Source organism: Choloepus didactylus, chromosome 1 (genome assembly GCF_015220235.1).
Source record: "Choloepus didactylus isolate mChoDid1 chromosome 1, mChoDid1.pri, whole genome shotgun sequence".
NCBI classification, from domain to species: domain Eukaryota; kingdom Metazoa; phylum Chordata; class Mammalia; order Pilosa; family Megalonychidae; genus Choloepus; species Choloepus didactylus.
This window is the reverse complement of record NC_051307.1, coordinates 146,441,984-146,462,540: the sequence shown is the minus strand read 5'-3', so window position 1 is coordinate 146,462,540 and position 20,557 is coordinate 146,441,984. Positions and strand designations below refer to the sequence as shown.

General features: G+C 40.8%; 1 protein-coding gene across 2 annotated transcripts in view; it reads left to right on the top strand.

Annotated features, from left to right (window-relative positions):
* Positions 1 to 6,540: 6,540 nt before the first annotated feature.
* GYG1 (glycogenin 1) overlaps positions 6,541 to 20,557 on the top strand; it is a 29,504-nt gene continuing 15,487 nt past the window's right edge. The window contains exons 1-4 of one of the 2 annotated variants that reach the window (XM_037843011.1): positions 6,541 to 6,968; positions 9,465 to 9,600; positions 11,454 to 11,628; positions 11,920 to 12,082. In XM_037843011.1, coding sequence (XP_037698939.1) covers positions 6,779 to 6,968; positions 9,465 to 9,600; positions 11,454 to 11,628; positions 11,920 to 12,082 — 664 coding nt within the window. In that variant the 5' untranslated portion in view covers positions 6,541 to 6,778. The remainder of the gene's footprint in view (positions 6,969 to 9,464; positions 9,601 to 11,453; positions 11,629 to 11,919; positions 12,083 to 20,557) is intronic. The other variant, XM_037843003.1, reaches the window with a different exon arrangement.

Here is a 20,557-nt window from a genome sequence, read left to right as displayed (position 1 = left end):
TACAGCTCACCAGTCTGCCATCTTGCCCCGCCTCCGGAGATTTCTCTTAATAGTTAGTCTTATAACTAGCTAATTTAAATGATTAACCCACGAACTAAAAGATCACAAATATGGTAACTAAAGTTACCCTGGACCACCTTATCCTTCCTTTCTGACCACTATCCTGATGTTATGAAGTTACTAGTAAAATAATAAAAGAGCAAAAGATCAAGCAATTGCGTTGTCTTTTTGTTGTTGTTTTTTTTTTTCAAAGAGAGAAAGTTTACTGCTAGGTACAAAGCAGGAGATCAGATGGCCTATCAGCCTAAAAATCTGTCTCCCGAGCTAACTGCAGTAATTCTGATAGTTTTATAGTGTTAAAAGACGGGCAGGTTTTAGGGAATAATAAGCTTAATGGCTTCAGATGATATAATTAGAGGTGATCTTATTATTAAGTATACAAAGATTGATTACATGCTTAGTCACAGAATGTATGAAAGAAAATGGTGGCCTTATGCTTTGTCTTTTAAGATTTTCACTAACAGGTTATTCCCACGTCTGGGTCAGTAACACTGCCTCTCTAATTTACAGAATAAAGATGTCACCGAAAAATAACTACAAAAATCTCCAAAGTCACCTGAAAATTGAGCTGAAATTTCATCTTCATTATTCCACTCCTATTAGAAATCCTCTTAATTATTTATTAATTAATTCCCTATCCTTTCCCTAGTTTCAAAAGACCTCAAGCAACTTCATAAATAAGCCAGGCAAGGGTAAGCAGGAGAAATAAGTTAAAGTACAGATTAGCGCAGGGTGGAGCTCCCAAATAACTGCTAGAAGTGCGAATTTTGCTTTAAGCTTCTAAGTGGCACAAAAGAAGCAGGAGAAGAAAATGTGTTGTTGTAAGATTCAAAATGTCTATGAAATATAGAGAAAACTTAGTATTAAGAAAATGCAACATTCTTTCTAATACCAAGACCAGTGTGAAAAATCTCCCACAGATCCTCCAAAAGAGGAAACTGTGTGACACAGCAAATGTCTTCAAAGCACAGTGGAAGAGCCACAACAGTAAGTTTTCTGTGGTATCCTTAAAGCCACAGAAAAAGCCAAAAACATAACAGTACTCTAGAGATGGGAACATGGTGGTTGGGGGACAAAGGTGGCAAAGGAGGGTGACTTCTCACTGTACACATATCCTTCTGCAGTTTTTGAGTGGTGTACAACCTACACACATTACCAAACAATGGTTAACTGCGTGGACTGGGGAGGCAGGCTGCCTGGTTCAAATTACAGCTCTACAAATTACCAGCTGTATGGTGTTTGGCAAGCTCTGTGCTTCACCTCCAAAGTGGGAATTAACAACTATCTGTCCCATAAGATTACTGGGAAAGTTAAATAAGTTCATATGTTTAAGAAACTTATCACCAGTAAGTGTTAGCTATTACCAAAGGTAATCCCAAACTGCACTTCTGTAAAAGTTGGTCTGTGAAGGGCCAAAACAATGTTATTCCATGTAAAAATCTCTTAGAGAATCAGATTTTAGTCAAAAGTATAAATTTTGAGTATCTACTAGATGTAAAATTCAGCTGTCATGCCTATGAGGGTTATGCAACTAACAAGCCCAATTTGTTTGGGTTTTGCTATGTGTTTTAAAAGGCAATGTACTGATAAGTAGAAAAATGGGGACAAAAAGTAAATGAAGAATAGGAGGTACGGGGGTATGGCATATTTTGGATGTTCTTTTTTATTTTTATTCTTTTTTTTGGAGTTAAAAAATGTTCAAAATTGATTGCAGTGATGAATGCAGAACTATATGATGATACTGTGAACAATTGATTGTACACTTTGGATGACTGTATGGTATGTGAATATATCTCAATAAAATTGTATAAAAAAAGGCAATATACTACCAAACATTGTTTAAAGAAATTAAATAGTATCTAAATAAATGAAAAGATATCCTTTGTTCATCAGAAGATATAATACTGTTTACATGGCAACACTCCCCAAACTAAGTTACAGGTCAGTGCAATCCCTATCAAAATCCCAACTTGTTTTACTGCAAACATTGACAAGCTGATCCTAAAATTCATATGGAAATGCAAGAGACCCAGAACAGCCAAAAAAGAACATAATTAAAAACAGAACAAAATTGGAGGACTCACACTTCATTTCAAAACTTACTACAAAGCTACAGAAATCAAGTCAGTGTGGAACAGGCCTTGAAACAGAAATATATTCAATGAAATAGATTTGAGTCCAATAACAAACCCTCACATATGGGCAATTGATTTTTGACAACAGAGCCAAGATAATTCAATGGGGAAAGAATAGTCTTTTCAACTAATGGTACTGGGACAGTTCTATATCCACATGCAAAAGAAGGAAGCTGGACCCCTACCTCACACAAAAATTAACCCCAAATGGAATACAGACCAAAGAGCTAGGCTATAAACCTCTTAGAAGAAAACATTGGTATAAATCTTTGTGATCTTGAATTAAGCAATGGTTTCTTAGATGTGACACCAACACCATAATCAACAAATGAAAAATAAATTGGACTATATCAAAACTTAAAACTTTGATGCAGCAAACAAAGCCCTTAAGAAAGTGGAAAGACAACCTCCAGAATGAGAGGAAATATTTGCAAATCATGTATTTCATAAGGGACTTGCAGCTAGGATATACAATGAACTTTTACAATTCAATAACAAAAAGACAAATAAACCCAATTTAAAAGTGGGCAAACAATTTGAATAGACATTTCTTCAAAGAAGATATACAAATAGCCAATAAGTACCTAAAAAGGTGCTCCACATCATTAGTCATTTGAAAAAAGCAAATTAAAACCATGAGATACTTCGGAGTCATGATAAAGGCAATAATCAAACAGACAGGCAATAACAAGTTTTAGTTGGGAACTGAAGAAAGTGGAACCCTTATACATTGCTGGTGGGGATGCAAAATGGGGCAGCCACTTTGGCAAACAGTTTTGCAGTTTCTGAAAATGTTAAACCTAGAGTTACCATGGGGCCCAGCACTGGCACTCCTGTATGGTGTATATACCCAAGAGAAAGGAAAACATATGTCCACACAAAAACTTGTACACAAATGTTCATAGCAGCATTATTCATAACAGCAAAAAAAGTGGAAACTATTCAAATGTCAAACATTATGTTTATCCATGATGACTGGATAGACAAAATGTGATATATCCATATAATGAAATAGTATTTGGCTATAAAAAGGAATGAAATTTTGACACCTGCTCCAACACAGGAGAACCCTGAAAACATGTTAACTGAAAGAAGCCACTCACAAAAGACAACATATAGGCAATTCTTTATAGACAAATCTGTAAAGACAGAAAGTAGATTAGTAGTTGCCTAGGGCTAAGGAGAAGTGGGAGGAGAACCAAGAGTAATTGCTAATGGGTACAGGTTTCTTTTTGGGGTGACTGAAAAGTTCTAACTTAGATTGTGGTAAAAGTTGCACAACTCTCTGAATATACTAAAAATCATTGACTTGTACACTTTAAATGGATGAATTTTATGATATGTGAATTGTATCCCAATAAAGATGTTTTAAAAAAAAACGGCAATGTAACTAGTTATCAGGCTGCAACAACTTAAGGATTTTGTGACTCCAACTCTCGAGTGAAGAATGGGCTACTTCAGGCCTCCAAGGATATTATTTCTTGAAACTAAGCTTCCAACTAGAATTGGACAGGTTGTGATCAGCGGCAAGAATTCTGGGTACAGATTTTCTGTGTTACCAATTAAGGGCAAATTTTAAGTAGTTCCTTAGCTGGTTGGTTCCTTGGCTGGCCAGATGTGGTTTATGTACTTCATGGACTATCCGTGGGAACAATTTGCTTCTCAAACCAACAGTCTGCCCTCTGCTCTGGAATATATTTCCAGGTCAGTTGCCCCCACTGTCAATTAGTGTGTGTGCTCAAGGGAATGCAAACTGATTTCGGCATTATCTTAAACCAAACATTAATTAGGAAGGTAAATCTCCTGCCAAAAAATTACATAATGCACTCCAAAGCAAACTAAAAATGAATTTGGGACTGTCCATGCTGAGTATACTCCTCATTTAGCATAGGTTCAAATGGTTAATAGTTATGCATACAATTCCTTTTTTAACTTAAATTGTGTGATTCAGAAATTCTGCTAGCTCGAATTTCACAGGAAAGAATTCCCAAGCTCAAGTCTAAAACGTCTGCCTCACTGTAATCTGTCCACTACCTCCAAAGTCTTACAATCCAGAATGTTCTAACATCTCCCTATTCAACGTTGGCCTACAGACCAGCAGCACCCACATCACCTGGGAGACCCATCTCAGACTACTGAGTTACAATCTGCATTTTAACAAGATACCCAGGCAATTTGTGTGTGCATTAAAGTTTGAAAAGCCCTCCTCTCATACACAACTGAAGATCCATACTGAGCAGCCTCAGAAAAACTGGGCAGTTGGTCATTATTCATAATCTTGATTAAAACAGCACGTAAGAGCAGACTGTAGCAACCTCAAAATGTCCACATTTGATTCAAAGTGGTAAAACCTGTAAACTTTCAGTTTCTAAATATACAAAACCCAAGGAAACAAGGCTATAGTGACTCTTTTTATGTAAACGCCCTGGAAAGTGGAGCAAAGGGAAGCACATCCTAACGGAAAATCTCAGGTTGTTCTAGTTGCCCCCAACTCTTCCTCCTGGCTCTGCCGTTTTAGACAGAGAACCACAATCCTGGGAAAGCACAGCCTGGCCACTTAGGCTGTGAGCAGCAGATGATTACTGGGCACTGATGGCAGGAGGGTTCCTGTGTGAAGATAGAAACCACACTCTTCTCTTTCGTATGAAAAGGAACAATTCCAAGTCCTGGATTCACCTCTCTGCTTTCCTCCTCCCGGCTAAGGTACAATTAAAGGTTAGCCTTTATATTCCTTAAAGAGCTCCAACTCTTCCAAGTCTACAGGGTTTGAATAAGTGGAGACCTATCCACTGCATTTTCCGGTCTTACACATGTGCACATGTGCTTCCTGCAAAGGAAGTTTATAGTGCCAAGTAACCCAAGAGGTCCTCCCATGTGAATCAGTGTTCTCTATGACATGGGGGTGGGGGGCAGGGTGGGATAGGTAGGGAAGAGAAGGACTGGAGAGAGGCTCCTGGAAGGTGCTATTTAAAATGTTGATTCTTAAGGGTAGACCCTTAAGATTCAGGTCTGGGCACAAGCCCAGAAATTCGCCGTTTAACAAGTGCCCCAAGCAGTTCTGATGTAGAAGGTCCAGACCCACACTTGAGGTAACAGTAATAAAATTGGTGTGAGAAGAGCAGTACCACCTTTGCAAATAAATGATTTATCCTTAAGCATCTATTTCACTTTTTGAACTGTTGTCAACTTACCAATTGTCTTTCAAATAGCTTTGTAATATTCATTCAGCATTTACTGAGGAACTATTATTTGCAGATAATTGTATTACCTGCTGCTTTCCTGTTCCATGCCGGCTAGGTGGAAGGAATGGTACCTTAGTTTGGCAACACTGCTAAAATAAACACCACAGACTGGTTGGCTTAAACAACAGCAGTTTATTGTCTCATGGTTTTGGAGGCTAGAAGTCCAAAATCAAGGTATCCGCAGGCCATGCTTTCTTGGAAGTCTGCAGCATTCTGGTACTGGCTTGCTGGCAATCCACTTCTGCTTCTGTCATATGGCCATCTTTCTCCTCTGATCTCCAAATCTGCTTGGCTTATAAAGACCCTAGTCATACTGGATTAAGGCCCACCCTGCTACAGTTTGGCCTCATCTTAATGGAATCTTGGACAGTTCCATTTACAAATGAGTTCACACCCACAGGACGTGGGGTTAGTACTTGAACATGTCTTCATAGGGGACATTATTCAATCTACCATAGATGGGGAGTAGTGAAGTGTGTGATCATATTAGAGAGCTATTTCTCAACTTCCTCGAAAATGACAGTGACTTTTTTCAAGATTGGTGAAACCAGACTAACCTTAAACAACTACTTTACCAAACCACAGCATAATTTACCAATCTTTTTAATCTTTTTAGTGTCAGAAATGTCATGGCAGTGTCAGTGAGAAGTTCTGTTCTGTAACCAAACTGTCAGGGTTCAAATCCTAAATGTTCTCCTTACATTATATGTCCACAGACAAGTAATTAAACTTCTCTCCACTTTGGTCTCCTTGTCAGTAAAATGGGGCTATTACACCTACCTAACTTTTTTGGTGCAAGGATTAAAAGAAACACTCAAATTTAAATTTTTATCTAAATGATAGAGATGACTCCAAGGATATAAATAATACTTATTGAAGATTCATTCTATTTTTAGGTTAAAACCACAAAAACCATTGCGAGTACACTATCAAGTACTTCCAGAGACTGATTTGGCATTCGAGGTGAGAAAAGGGGAATTAAACTTCCATGTTGCCATTAATTCAAGCCGCTCTGATGCATAATCAGACGAAGAAATAGAATAATTTGTTTTGTTTTTAAGAATCCCAAACTCTTGATTTATTTAGGAGTTTGTGCTGCTGATTCCATACTCTGCCCCGAAGTCCTCCCCCAACTACCAGGCTCAGGGCGTACAGGGAGGTGTGCGGTCCCTGTGCCCGGGCGTGGGGCCAAATGCCGCCCCGCTTGGGCCAGCCCAGAGGCGCAGAGAAGCTGGACCCGGAGCCCCTCTCCAGGGCGGAGGGGCGCGGAATCGCAGGGAGTGGACCCGGGTGCCTGCAACCCCGCGGGCCAAAACCCCCGCGGGCCGCGCAGCTGGGAGGATGCCGACGGCTGCGGGGAGCGTGCGCGGCCACGTGACGGCCGCTATAAGAGCGCCACGGGCGGACACTCGGCTCCCGCGGCGCCTCCCCTCTGGCCACGCCGCCTCCTGGCGCCCGGCGTCTTCCAGCCACCTACCTGCGGCTGCGATAGCCGCCCGCGCCCCCCACGCCCGCCGCAGCACCATGGCAGGTACGCGCCGCGCCGCCCTCCGCAGTGCGGGCTCAGTCCCGCCGCCGCCCCCGGGAGCCTCGGGCTTCCTGCCGGGCGCGGCGCCCTGCAGTCCCACCGCCTGCCTTCTCCTCGCCGGGCCCTCGGTCCCTGGGGGAGTCCCCGACAGGGCGAGGACTGTTGCAGAGTTGCCGACTGGCCTCAGCCGAGCGTGCTGCTGCTGGCGCCAGGAACCCGAGAGCTCCGGAATGGGGGCAGCCGGGCAGAGCCTCGGCCCTCGGATGAAGCCCTCGTTCCTGCTTCCGTCTCCTTGCCCTTCCTGCTGCTCTCGCCGTGGAGGGCGGGCAGGCGGGCGGAGCGGCTGCGGCGGGCAGAGAGGGGGTGGGAAGCCGGGGGCGAAACCAGGGAGCCGTGGGCGCGGCGGGATCACAGGGAGCCGCCCCAACTGCCGCGGGCTGAAACCAAAGGGCCGGCCGCGAGGCGGGTGCCGCGGCGGCCCCGGCGCTCCTCCTCGGCCTCCCGCCCCAGCCTTGGCCGATGCGCTGCGCCTATTTTTAGGCCTTTGGGGCTGTGTTCCGGAAGCCCGGAACCCAGCGAGCGCCCCAGGAGAGTGGGCCCCGCGCGGTGGGAGGGCGCCGGCCGCAGCCCCACTTGTTGGGAGGTGTCCGGGCGGCACGATGAACCAAGCCCGGAGGACTGAGAGGCTCCGAGGTGGCTGGTCCTTTCCATGATGAAGAGGCCAGTCGAGGGGATTATGTCAGCAATCGAAACGCCAATAAACTGCAGGTGTAACTCAGAGTTCAGCAGTCTCTGGGGAGGTTAAACTTCTCCTCAACTGTTAGTGGTCTTTTCATCTGAGTAATGTTTGCTAGGTCTGGCGGTCTAACTTGACTATGTTTCTAAGCACTTGTCCTGTTCCTTACTTCATCTGGGGAAAAAAAGTCCATATCCTTGCTTTTCTTTCTGAAATCCTTGAATCAGACTCACTTTATTAAATTTTTCTCTATGATACCCTGGAATCTGGACCTATCAAGTTAAAACATCATTCATTATGGCACAGATTATTAAGTACCTTTCTGGCAGACTGACTTTGAAATGTTGCAACCTACGACGGGTTGAACTAGCCTGCTAGTAGAAGCAAGTACAGAGGTGGATGAGTGTGTCGAGTGACAGGTGTCCCTGGCCTGAGCTTTCCTAGAGTGTGACTCATTGGGAAGCCAGTGGCCCTCCAAGGGTGGGGAATGCTAGTCTTTCTACTACTGACAGTTTGCCCTGGAGGAGGGTCAAACTGTTACGTGTGAAGATGCCTCTCACATCAGAGGCTGGGGGAGATGCACTGTCCCACTGGACAAGCTACAGTGTTCTCTCACTTCTCTCTATGGAATTTCCACTGCCTGTTGTCTCTGGGTTGGAAAATGAGCAAAGCGAGAATGAAGAAACCCAAGACAGAAAGAGTCGCTTCATGACAAAATGTCCCAACTCCTGATTGGGCAACAGTGCCTCAAGTGACCCCTGCCAGAGCTTGATCTTAAATGTCCTGTACATTTGGATGTCCACCAACTTGCTGCTGTTAAAATCTACTCAAAGACAGGGCATGCCCCAGAATCATCCCAGGGAAGGACAGGAAAAATCTTAAAGGCTAGCTAGGCTGGTAGTCTTGGGAGGATTGTAGCTTGTTCAGTAGTAAGAATAGTCTGCAGTGCCTTTGTAATGTAAGTGATTGATTTGTGTGTGTGTGTGTGTGTGTGTGTGTGTGTGTGTGTGTGTGTGTGACTGTTAGGGGACCCCAAACTAAATTGTAGGGTATTGCTTGCTTCTCCAAGGAAGAGAAGGCAGGTTTGTTAGTGCTTGTGAAGTGATCCCTAAATCCATACAACAGTAGTTGGTCACTAGATAGAAACATCAGAAGGAAGACCTCTCTGAGAAGGTGAAATCTGAGCAGAGACTCGAAGTGACTCTTAAGGGGTGGTGGGCAGGGAAGCTTTTGCTCCAGGTTGAGGAAACAGCAAATATAAAAGCTTGAGGCTTGGCAGAAACAGAAGTGTCAAAATGAAGAGTATGATCTCTGCTGTCAGACAATCTCAATTCACGTTGACAGTTTGATTCGCATGTGGCTGAAAATAACCATCAACAGCACTTTTTAGGAAAATCAGAAAATGCACTCCTTGAACTCCTCATTACCACCTATTAATTGCCTGAGGGTCACCATCTGGATGCTAAGCTACTATTAGGTTTGAGAATTTAGTATGTATGGACTCTAAAATGGATTTAATTTTTATAGTTCAGTTAGCCTCTGGAAGGTTGCTAAAGATGATCCTCCTAAACAATGGTCTTGAAGTGGGTCTTTGGGTTTTCCTCCCCAAAAGTAGCTGTTCTTTATTAATAGAGTAAGTTGGTTTCAGAAGACCTGATTTTGCCTAATTACTTTTTGAAAGGGGTTCTGGTGTGGCTTTTTCCAGGTGATAAGATATTGAAGTGAAGTGGGTTTTTCTTTTTTTTCCTTCTCTTTGTATTAAGACCAGGCCTTTGTGACGCTCACCACAAACGATACCTACGCCAAAGGAGCCCTGGTTCTGGGCTCGTCTCTGAAACAGCACAGGACCACCAGGAGGCTGGCCGTGCTTGCTACACCGCAGGTCTCGGACTCCATGAGGTGAGAACCTCGCTGCCGTGTGCTGGGGGAGTTCTGGCATCCCTCTCGTGTTGCTGACATCAGCAGACATTGACATGTAGAATTTTCAGGGGTTGAGTACTGGGCGGAGAAAGATGAGAGTTGCTGAGTGAAGGATTCCTGGGTCTGAAACCTCTTTCTAGGTTTTGGGAGACAGCCCATCCAAGGTTTGTAGCTCCCTTCTGGGAGATGTTGCTGTGGCCCATTCCCTCCCCGATTCCAGTTAGGAATGGAAGAAGGAAGATTCTTCCCAAGCTCGTCCTCTGGAACTGCATGAATGTTTCAGTCCAGGCCTTTCATGATTAAAATCAGCTTTATGTAGTCACGCTTCACTTGCAGTCCTCAAATATAAACCTATCATCACATGTAGACATGGCTACTTTGTTTCCTGTTTTAAACCATGGAAGACCCTCAGGTGACTTGGAAAGAAAAGTAGTAATTTCTCCAAGGCCATGTGACATTTGTAACCTAATGGTTGGCTTTCTGAACCTGGGCTTGTGCTAGGGGAACATCACCCAAGGGGCATAAGCTACTTGTTGATGAGTTTAGTCCACTTTGATTTGTTGGGATTACATTTTGAAGGATCTGAGCTACCAAGTCCCTAGTACTAACTTTAAAAGTAAGGCACACTAGCAGCCCTGTATTGTGTTTATTTTTGTGTTCTCCTACCACTCTTGGAAATTGAAAATGCCCTTTTTGTGGCTTTTTTTCTGAAAAAATTAAGCACATGCCAAGGACCCCTGTAAAAGGGAGCATTATATATACATACCTATATCGCTCATACTGACAACCTTGTTCCTAAAGGGTAATTTAGAAAGGTACCAAAAAAAGGCTGCTTCCTAATGTGTACTTCCTAATTTGTAGTGTATTAGTAAGGCCGTGTGTAAGAAGCCAGATCTAGTCTTAGATTTTCTTCCCTGATTTACTGTGGTAAATGGTGCTACTGGCTCTTCTCAAAAAGATCAAGTTTACTGTGTGAACCAGAACATTTTTTTTGTACAGCTTTGGAGACAGACAATACCAGTTTTGGTGCATATCTGATATTGTTCTAAACTTTAAATGCAGAGTTGTTATGCAGTTTTCCTTGTGCTGAATTTTAGTGTCATAACCCAGTCCACTCCACTAAACCACCTCAAGAGCTTTCTAAAATAAAACTTTAGTCCATTGTAGGCACAGAGATGTGTTGTACCTCACAGACCAAAGTGAGTGTCTTACAGACCAAAGTGAGTATCTTTCATTATGCCTGAGCAGAGTGCTAAATACATAGTAAATGCTGTTTGTATTTGAATCTAAATAATAGCAACCAAATAACTGAGCCCTTAAACTTTTTTTGGTACACAAAGCTTCAGGCAGTTTTTGCAAAGGTAATAGACTTCATTATAGATATATGCATGTTACACAGTGTCATTTGTCAAAATAGGCAATAAGCAAAATTCTAATAAAATAGCATTTGTAAATACATAGGCTGTTGCAAAAATGTCGTCTTACCAAATGCCAGTCACATTTTTACAAGCTGTTTCCACACTCTGCCTCATATGCAGTGGCACAATATAAAATAGAAAACAGAAAACTTATATGACAATGTTTTAAGATGAGAGCATTTCTTCCTCACCATAAACAAGTCTTATTACTTTAATGAAGTTAACTGCACTGCAGATAAACACAGTTTGTCCTGAAGTAAATGAGGACAAGCGTAAAGGATTGTACTATGCCAAAGTAACAGGTTGTTTAGTAATTATAAGATGGATTGAGGAAGAAGACAACAGTCTTACAGTATGTTGGTCCCTTGTTCTGAAAAGATGCTAAGCACTGCTTTCTGGGTTTTATTTTGACAGAAAAGTGTTAGAGACAGTCTTTGATGAAGTCATCATGGTAGATGTCCTGGACAGTGGTGATTCTGCTCATCTAACCTTAATGAAGAGGCCTGAGCTGGGCATCACATTAACAAAAATCCACTGCTGGTCACTTACTCAGTATTCAAAATGTGTGTTCATGGATGCAGATACTTTGGTGAGTGTGTCTTTGAGAGCTGGAAAAAAAAAAATGTATGTAGTAATGGAAACCTGTTCAGCATTTGAGGAAAGCTGTCAGTACTTGCCAGTTAAGTTCAGATAAAACTGCTGTTATCAAGAGCCAGGTGATGGCGGTGAGTAGGCCCAGGCTGCTTCACAGCTGTCTACTGAAGAGTTAAGACCAGCAACAGATTGCTTTTTTTATGTGTGTTGGATAACTTAGGAAGAATTTAAGAAGGATTTGCTGAAGGAGAACATTTGTCTAATGCTTTTCCTCCTTTCGAATCAGGTCCTAGCAAATATTGATGATCTTTTTGAGAGAGAGGAATTGTCAGCAGCGCCAGACCCAGGTTGGCCTGACTGCTTCAATTCTGGAGTCTTTGTTTACCAACCTTCAGTTGAAACGTACAATCAGCTGTTGCAACTTGCTTCTGAGCAAGGTAGTTTTGATGGTATGTATCTGTTATTTTCATATTTTATAAACTCATGGTAATTTCTTAGTCTTCTCAGGGGTTTAATTGCTGTGGTTCTTTGTGCTTGGAAAATAGCAATGGAATGAGATGTAGCAAACATTTTAAGTTGTGCTCATATTGTAAATATGTTATGTGTTTGTGTACATGCGTCTTTTTTTCTGTAGATGCTTAAAAATTGACCTAACCAAGATAGGCAGTTTTATAGGCTTGCCTTCAAATAGCCGTCCCTGTGAATTTTAGAGTAAGATAAATGTACCATGATTATTCAATAATTCAGAACACTATTAGACAAAGAACTTAACTATTTTTAAACCCTAGTAAACTCAAGTATGAGAGGGTTAGACAGACATTGCTAATAAGAAAGGACCAAGCTCTTTAGAGGTAATTATATTGGAGTATGCTCCCTGGACACCAAAAGATGTGATTGTCTCCATGGAAATTTGAAGAATAAAATCTGATAATTTGGGTTTCATCCCCCTCAGGAGGGGTTGAAAAGAAGATAGAAAGTTTATGAGAATAATTTTCATTCAACTTCTCATTTTCTGGCAGGCTGCGTGATTCAGATGGTATGGCATCTGCGAGGCTGAAGAGTAGAAAATTGACAGCATCCATTTTCCATAATGTATGAGTGTATCTGTACCTAAAGGTTCTGACTATCTGTGATGTAGGGCCTCACATCCTTTGGAGAATTTTAATCAAATGAATCTGTAGATATGCTTCTGTTTCAGGCCAATCTCTGAAATAATAATAAGTACACCCCCCCCCCTTTTTAACCAAAAACTAAAAAACACAAAAAAACAATCAATAGTTAATATGCAAAAGCAGTTCTTTTTAAAATTAATGTTGTTGGATCTTTTGAATAAAGAGAAGACCCACTGTGAACACAAATAAGGGCATGTACTGAGAAGCCCGCCCAGCAGTGACTCACTATCAGATACTTGACATTGTGACAGAAGAACAGGCAGGGAACATGGGCATTGGCCAGAGGCCTGAGCTCTGCAGCAGGGACTTCTTTCCTCCCACTTCTCCCTCCAAGACCAAATCTGAGATTTGCAGTGAATAGATCTTGTGGCATGAACAGAAACAGTCTTCCTCAATTGATATAATGCTCGGCCATAGCTTCGGATATGAGAATTCATTTCCATTAACTAATTATAAAGTTAAAAGTCAAAGTCTTAAATCTAAATGTTTTAAAAGATGAAATCTGGGAGTTTGTTAGATTCATGAAAACATTGGACGTTTAAAATTTTTAAGTTAAAAGGTAAGTTTAAAATGTTTATATGGAAAGCTGAGATTGGGTTTTTGTTGCTACTGTTCAAAAAAAAATTTAATTCTGTTTAGTCATTTTATTGAGGATTTGGGATTTGCAGCTATTTAAAATGTCATTGAAAAGAAGAAGGAAGTTTAAGTCAACTTTGTTTCACTATCTGGCTAGTTTATACTCGACACCAGTTGCTCTCAACTGGGGACTATTTTGCTGCCATCTCCAAGGGGCATTTAGCAACATCTGGAGACATTTTTGATTGTCACAACTGGGGGCTGCTATTAGCATCTAGTGGGTGGAGGCCATGGGTGCTGCTGAACATCCTACAGTGCATCCCCCACAACAAAGAATCATCGACTCTATCCATTACCGTGCCCTGTGCCAAGGCCATACGTGCTCTCCAACATGAGCAAGAATTTCTGAACCGTAAGAAGAGCAGCTTCTGACAAAAAGAATGGTCTTGCTTTAAGCAACCTTGGATAAGAAAATTATATTGCATTGAGTGTTGACTGTGTTGGGGCCAATGGTAACTTCACTTTTCTAAAGCTTTTAGCTCCTACTATTTTTTCTTTCATTTAAGGAAGAAAAGCTGTAGAAGTATTTGGATTCAAAACATGTATTCTTGATTCCTATTGCTTATACTAAAACAGTTACCTTTGCATAAAAGGAAGCTGAGTGTTTTTTTAAGCAGAAGTCCACCGTTAACCTTCCTGTCAGTGTAGTTTTCTTAACCTCCTTTACTGAACTTAAAGGAAGTAAATGTAATCCTGCCAGAAATTCAGTGTAACTCTTCTCAGCCTCAGGAAGTGAACCACATTCTAAAGTGGATCTTATGGCCACCTGAAATCCACATGATTTTAATCCTGTAAAAAGAATCCAGTTTCTAACCTAAAAGAGTATTAGATGCTGTTGTTGAGAGAGAACAGTTTGGATATGTGAGAGTAGTGTTCCATGGTAAATTATCCAGGTTACATTTTAGAATATGAAACTAAGTAATTAGCTGGTGGTGACCAACCTTGGATCCTCTACCTTGTCCCAGAAGCTAGAGATCCTAGAGTAGTTGATGAATTCATTAAGAAGCCTGGAACGTGCTCAACTAGAAGGCACTCTCTGCTTTTTCTGCCAGAATCTGAAACCTCTACCTGCTAGTGTATTTCATTATTCAGCAGGAGGGTTCCCACTCTGGTCTTCCTGTAACATATTCCATTTACTGGCTGGCTGGTGATAACTAGGTTGAATTTTCCCTGTTAATAGAAGTGCTTAAATGAAGAAGTTAAAAATTCAACTACACAGATGGAAACTTAGTTTTCAACATGTTATTTTAATTCAACAAAGCAACCAACTAGCAGCTCTTAAATGAAAGGTCGATTTCATGTTAAGTTTTTACTCAGCCAAAGCAAGTTTGCCCCATACCTTGGGATCCTTCTCCCTGGAGGGGTTTACTATAGGTAAAGATATAAATATTTGTTGGATTACACCTAATATTAATGAAGTATTTCTTTATGAGCTATGTCCTTTTGTACTGGCAGTAACCTTGCTTTGCCTCAACTTGTCAATACGGTGCCTAATTTTAAGGTGGATTCTCCTTTCCCTGTTACATTTTCAAACGTCCTCGGGTGTCCCCCCCTCCCCCCATTTTATTGAGCAGGAGGCAGAAGTCCCAGCATGTTTAGACCAGTGTTAAGGAAGACTGGTTTGCAGGTAACTGTGTCTCACTGTATAGCAGTCTGAGTATCTTTAAGTGCTGCTTAATTTCTTGCATACGTTCAATAGAAACTGAGGGGACCTGGTGTCCACTGACAAGCCACACAGACCGTTGATGGCCAAGCATTTGCAGCTGCTTACACGTTCTCTAATGTGAAAGAATGTAGCAGTCATGCTTCTAATCACCAGCCCTTTAAACACCCCTGTGTCTCTGGCCAAGAGAATAATCCTAATATGGCAAACCATGCTAGGTACCTTGACTTCTCTCGTTTCCAAATATCTAGAATATTTGAATTTAGAACCAGTGAGTACATACCTAATTCATGGCCGGCATGTAATTTCCCGTAGTGAGGAGTCTATGTTCCCATACTGTTGTTTGTATTGTCAAACTGTCTTGGCACTTACTTCATCACTGAAGTTACATGTTTCCTGGAAAATTGAACAATCGGTATTGTGAAATGGATATACACCAGCGTTTTATAGAACTTGACAAGATAAAGGTTAACTTCAGGACTTGTTAGCAAACAGAGAAGGGTGGGGTGTTAGGATATAGTCAGTACTAATCAGCAATTTTCTGTCTTCTCTACATACTCATGTGAAATGAAGCTGATGCACTTGATTCTTAATTTGAAGAAATCAACCTGAATGCAAGCTGAGGATTTTTTTTTCTTTTCCCCTGTGATGCTAGAGTACTCCTAAATTAAGGGTACTTAATACAGTTAGACAAGAGTTTAATGCTTGAAAATTGGTATCTATATGTGTTAATACCTCTCTCAAAAGCCTAAGTCAAAAAAGACTTCATATCTTCCAATTTGGAATGTCTTTTTGTTCAATGTTGGGATTCCTTTTAAGCACTATAACTTAAAATACCCTACGCCTCTTATTGGACTACTGGAATTTTGGTCTGTAGTTGAATTTTCAGAAAGAATAAAATAGGATAGAATAAATCAGTGGCAGAATTTTGGGTACAGTTTTCTTTTTTTTTTTTTTTTTTTAGGGAGAATCCAGGCTTTGTATTGGAATCATATCTGCATGATCCATATAGTGGTCATGGAGACAGTTAAACTGTAAGATCTTTTTTCCTGTGCTTAGGGATGCAAACCAGGAGAGTGGAATAATGTTTTAAATGATTTTTAACTGAGAAGACTTGGGCTAAGTTCACGCAAGTATAAAATTGACATCAGTCCCCAATTCCCTATTCTTTGTAGCCAGTTAAACTTCTGCTTGACATGCACCCCCCAAAAAAGGAATGAGGAAGAGTAGTATTTCAAGATAGTGCTTGTCTTGTCCAAACCAAATGAGCTCAGAAATTCAGGTGTGCCCCACTCGGTTCCCTGACTTGATAAGTTCTGCTTTGACAGTAATCTTCCTGTAGTAGGCCTTCCCCAGCTGTCCAAATACTCAGTTGCAACTTAGAATATTTCTTCAGTTGGTTGAAAATGAATCTGTTCTCTTGCATTTACATCATTTAATTGATAGCTTGTAATAAGTCGTATAAATAAGTAGAGATGACAAGCAAAAGATGTAACATGTCATCACAAAGATAAATGGGTGCAGGTAAGTTTTTTCTTGAGTGACTTTTTACATCTATCTTTAACTTATTATACCCATGAGTACTTTTTTTAAGCTTAGCCATCTGTTTGTCTCTAGCCTTGTAACCAGCAGAGGCCAGGAACCCTGTGAGAACTAAAGGAGGGAGCGACTTATCTATTACATGGGTGCAGGCTCTTATGCAGGTCATTTTACTTACTGTTGTGCTTTATTTCTCAACCATCCCGTGAGTTAGTCCTTCATTCATTCACTCATTCATTAATACATTCATTCATTTAACATATTCATTAGGGCCTACTGTAGACCATAGCTAGGACTCAGAACCCACAGTTGTTATAGGTCAGGACAGGAACTTGCCAGTAGTGTCCGCCAGCTGCTGGCAGAGCCAGGGTTGAACTGGAGTCTTTTCAACTCTGTGGTTGTGTTGTGTGTGTGTGTGTGTGGCTCTTTCGTCTCTCCCCATTACCTTATCCTGTGACATTTCTGCGAATGATGCAAGATGTAGTAAAACAGTACTATCACCCTTTGCCTTATTACAGATTACTTAAAATTCATTCCTCTGTGAGTAAAGAGAGCAGCTGGTATATTCCTCATTTTACAGATGAAGATGTGGAGGCTCCAGTCTTTTTGCCTCTACATCACTGTTCTTCCTCTCTGTACCACAGTATCTAGAAATACTTTGTGTTTTAAAAATAAGCAGCACAGTTGATAGTCTTGCATTATTTCACGGGGTCTGGAAGAATTCTTGGACGTATTCCTCTCACATTTCTATAGTTGGTGCATTCTTTCAATGTTTCAAAGTTCATTTTAGCTCCAAATCTGAGCAAGAAGTTCAATTTAAAGTCCAGGAATAGACTGGTAAATAATATAGGTTTTATCTCTGCTTTTAAAGCTTATATTCCATGAGAACTTATAGATGTTTTAACAACTAATTACAGAATTAAGTAATTATGATTCTGATAAGTTCAGAGTACTAAGAGAAACTAAATCAGGAGGACCTGCCCTAGACTAAGAAGGTGAAATTTAAGCCAAGATTAAATGTTTCCCTACATTTGTATAATTATTTAATTTATAGCTTAGTTACTAAGACTCCCTTTTTTAAAAAGAATGAAAAGCAAAAGCTATAACATGAAATCTTAAAATAGATTGCTCTTGGCTTAAAAGTGTCATGATCAATGGAATGTAGTGATGCTGAGACCTGAGCTCCAAGTGCCTGGATTTCTGTGAGCTGCTTGGGGTTAATCTGATGATCCTCAGTAAACCTCAGCGAAATCTCCCTAAGAGCTGGGCCATTCATTAATTGTAATTTAGTGATCCTTGATGTGCTCCCTGTAAGCAGGGATGACAGTATCTGCCAACTATAGTGTAGGAAGTCGGTATGTACACGTTCCAGCACTTGTCTGGGTCTCTGATAGTGTTAATAATGCTTTACTGTAATTATTTGCTAGATATCTGCCCCTTATTGGATTGTGAACCCTTCGATAGCTGGAATCTGGCTTATTTGTCTTCATATCTATAACATCTGATATATTATTTACCTAACTCTAGACATTCTCTGTAGAAATGACACTTGTGAAAGCTGCAGCCTCTTATATAGTAAGAAAGGAGGCATTTCCAAAAGATTCTAGACCAGTGCTACTCAAATTTTAATGTACAGACAAATCACCTGGGGGTCAAAATGTGGATTGTGGTTCAGTAAGTCTGGGGTGGGGCTCCACATTCTGCATTTCTGTCGTGCCCACAGGTGATGCCCATGTTACTGGAGCCTGGACCACACTTTGATAGCAGGGTTCTCCGGGGAACATTTGGCTGCTGAGATACTGGGGTTCATTTTTAAACCCACCCTCTCTGCTTTCTGCAGTAGGCAAACCAGCTGCCAACAAGCTGTGAAAGAGCACACAAGCTACGTGAACACTGGACAAAGGCAAAAATTAAAAGCACTCAGGCAACTCTGTTTCTGTCTCATAAAACTAATGAATAGGCAGAGTTTCTGATAAATGCTGTAGTGTGTCCATAGTTACCAGGTTCATGACCCTGTTCAGAATGCCTGGAAAATACCAAATGGACGTAAAGTTATTGCTCGTATTTGTGCAGCCTGGTGGAAGGATGAGACAGAATCAGATATTTGCTTTTGTTTGCCAACAGGTGCCACGTGTCCCTTGTTCCACTTCCCCTCTCTGTCTCTCACCTGCGTCACCAGGCCCGTCCTGTCAGATCACAGCTGCCAGCAGTGCCTGTTAATCATGTTGTCAGTTTTGAGATGACTGAGATTAAAGATGCCCCAACCTGTCAAAGGGTATAAAGCTGCCTCTGGAAGTCTGACTAGAATGTACTGGACATAATTCCTGGGGTTTGGTAGTGTAAACTCAGCAGTCTTCATGGCATACTTTGTGTTCTGTAGTGCAGACGTGCTTAGATTAGTGTCCTGCTTTGAATTGTGCTCTAATTTAGTGATTTTTAAAGAGGTTATTGATAATACCATAAATACATTTTTCTGGCAAAGTTAAAACATTTGCCTGGCCTTGAAATGTTGAATTGTGCATTAGGAAATAGATGGTTAAGATCTCTAGAATGCCGAATTAAAAATTATTTAAGAAGCCAAAGATTTCTAGACAGTATTTAATCTAATTTTTAATCCACAATTTTTGGCTTAAAGGAGACCCTCTGTAGTGACATAATGATGCCAGTGGTCATGGAATCTCAGGATCTGTACCTTTCCCTCTGGAGGAAGGTTCTGGTTAAGCGTTGAAGGATTTGTCAATTTAATGGGCACCGATGATACGCCAAGTCTTTTTGGCTGCCTTTTCTCTTACACTTCTTGCTTCTTTCCTATTCCACCAGTGCCTCTCAGCCTTCATTTGGCTGGCACCCAGGTTATGGACTCATACTTGTGCAGTACCTGAGGGTAAATGGAAGTGGCCTTTTGTGGCCGGAGGCAACCAGCCAGGAGCTCTGAGGGATCAAGGTCTCTGACTCCTGTTTCCCAGGTTCACACTGGTTGGATTGAGAAGTTCTGCTGTACAATTACTATTTTTTAATATAACTCTTATTAGAGAAATTGTGAGTTTACAGAAAAATCATGCAAAATATACCGATTTCCCACGTACCACCCTATTAAGCCCTTGCATCAGCATAGTGCCTTTACGATTGATGATAGAATATTATTTTACTTGTGCTATTAATTATAGTACACAGTTTACGTTAGGGTTCACTATTTGTGTTGTACAGTCCCATGTTTTTTAAAAAATTTTATTCTAGTACCATATATACAAACCTAAAATATCACCCTTTAACCACATTCAAATATATTCTTCAGTGCTGTTTTTTCATTCACAATGTGTCCAGCTACTATTGAGAGCTTCATGGAATTAGATTTCTTTACTGCATTCCATGTAGCCAGTAGTCATTTTATAATGGAATTGCTTAATTTTAAAAAGGTCTTATAACATGGCATGAAGAAAACAAGTACTGGAAAATATATAGTATAATGCCCAAGTTTACAAAGTGCAAAAATAAGCAACACAACATGCTGTCTGAGGAAAAATATATATGTTGAAAAATAAGGGAAAACAAGATAATTACAAGCAAAGTTCGTGGTTTTCCATTACCTTCTGGTGGGGAAACCAAGGAGATCAGGTTGTGGAGCCCAAACAGAGAGCTTTGACAGTATTGGTAGCATTTGTGTTCTTAAATTGAATAGAGGATATTTATTAATATGCTTATAACTACATGTATACTTTTCTTCATAATAAAAATAAATAAGTAAAGAATGCTTAGAAAGAAAAGGTCTTAGCATAATTCTCATTATGCCCCTAACTGTATTATTGATCTTTTTAAATTAAATAAATATTATGATAATATTAAGGACACTAGGGGGAAAGAACACCTGTAATGCCAGTACCCCGACACAATTACTGTTGTTTCATGTATTTTCT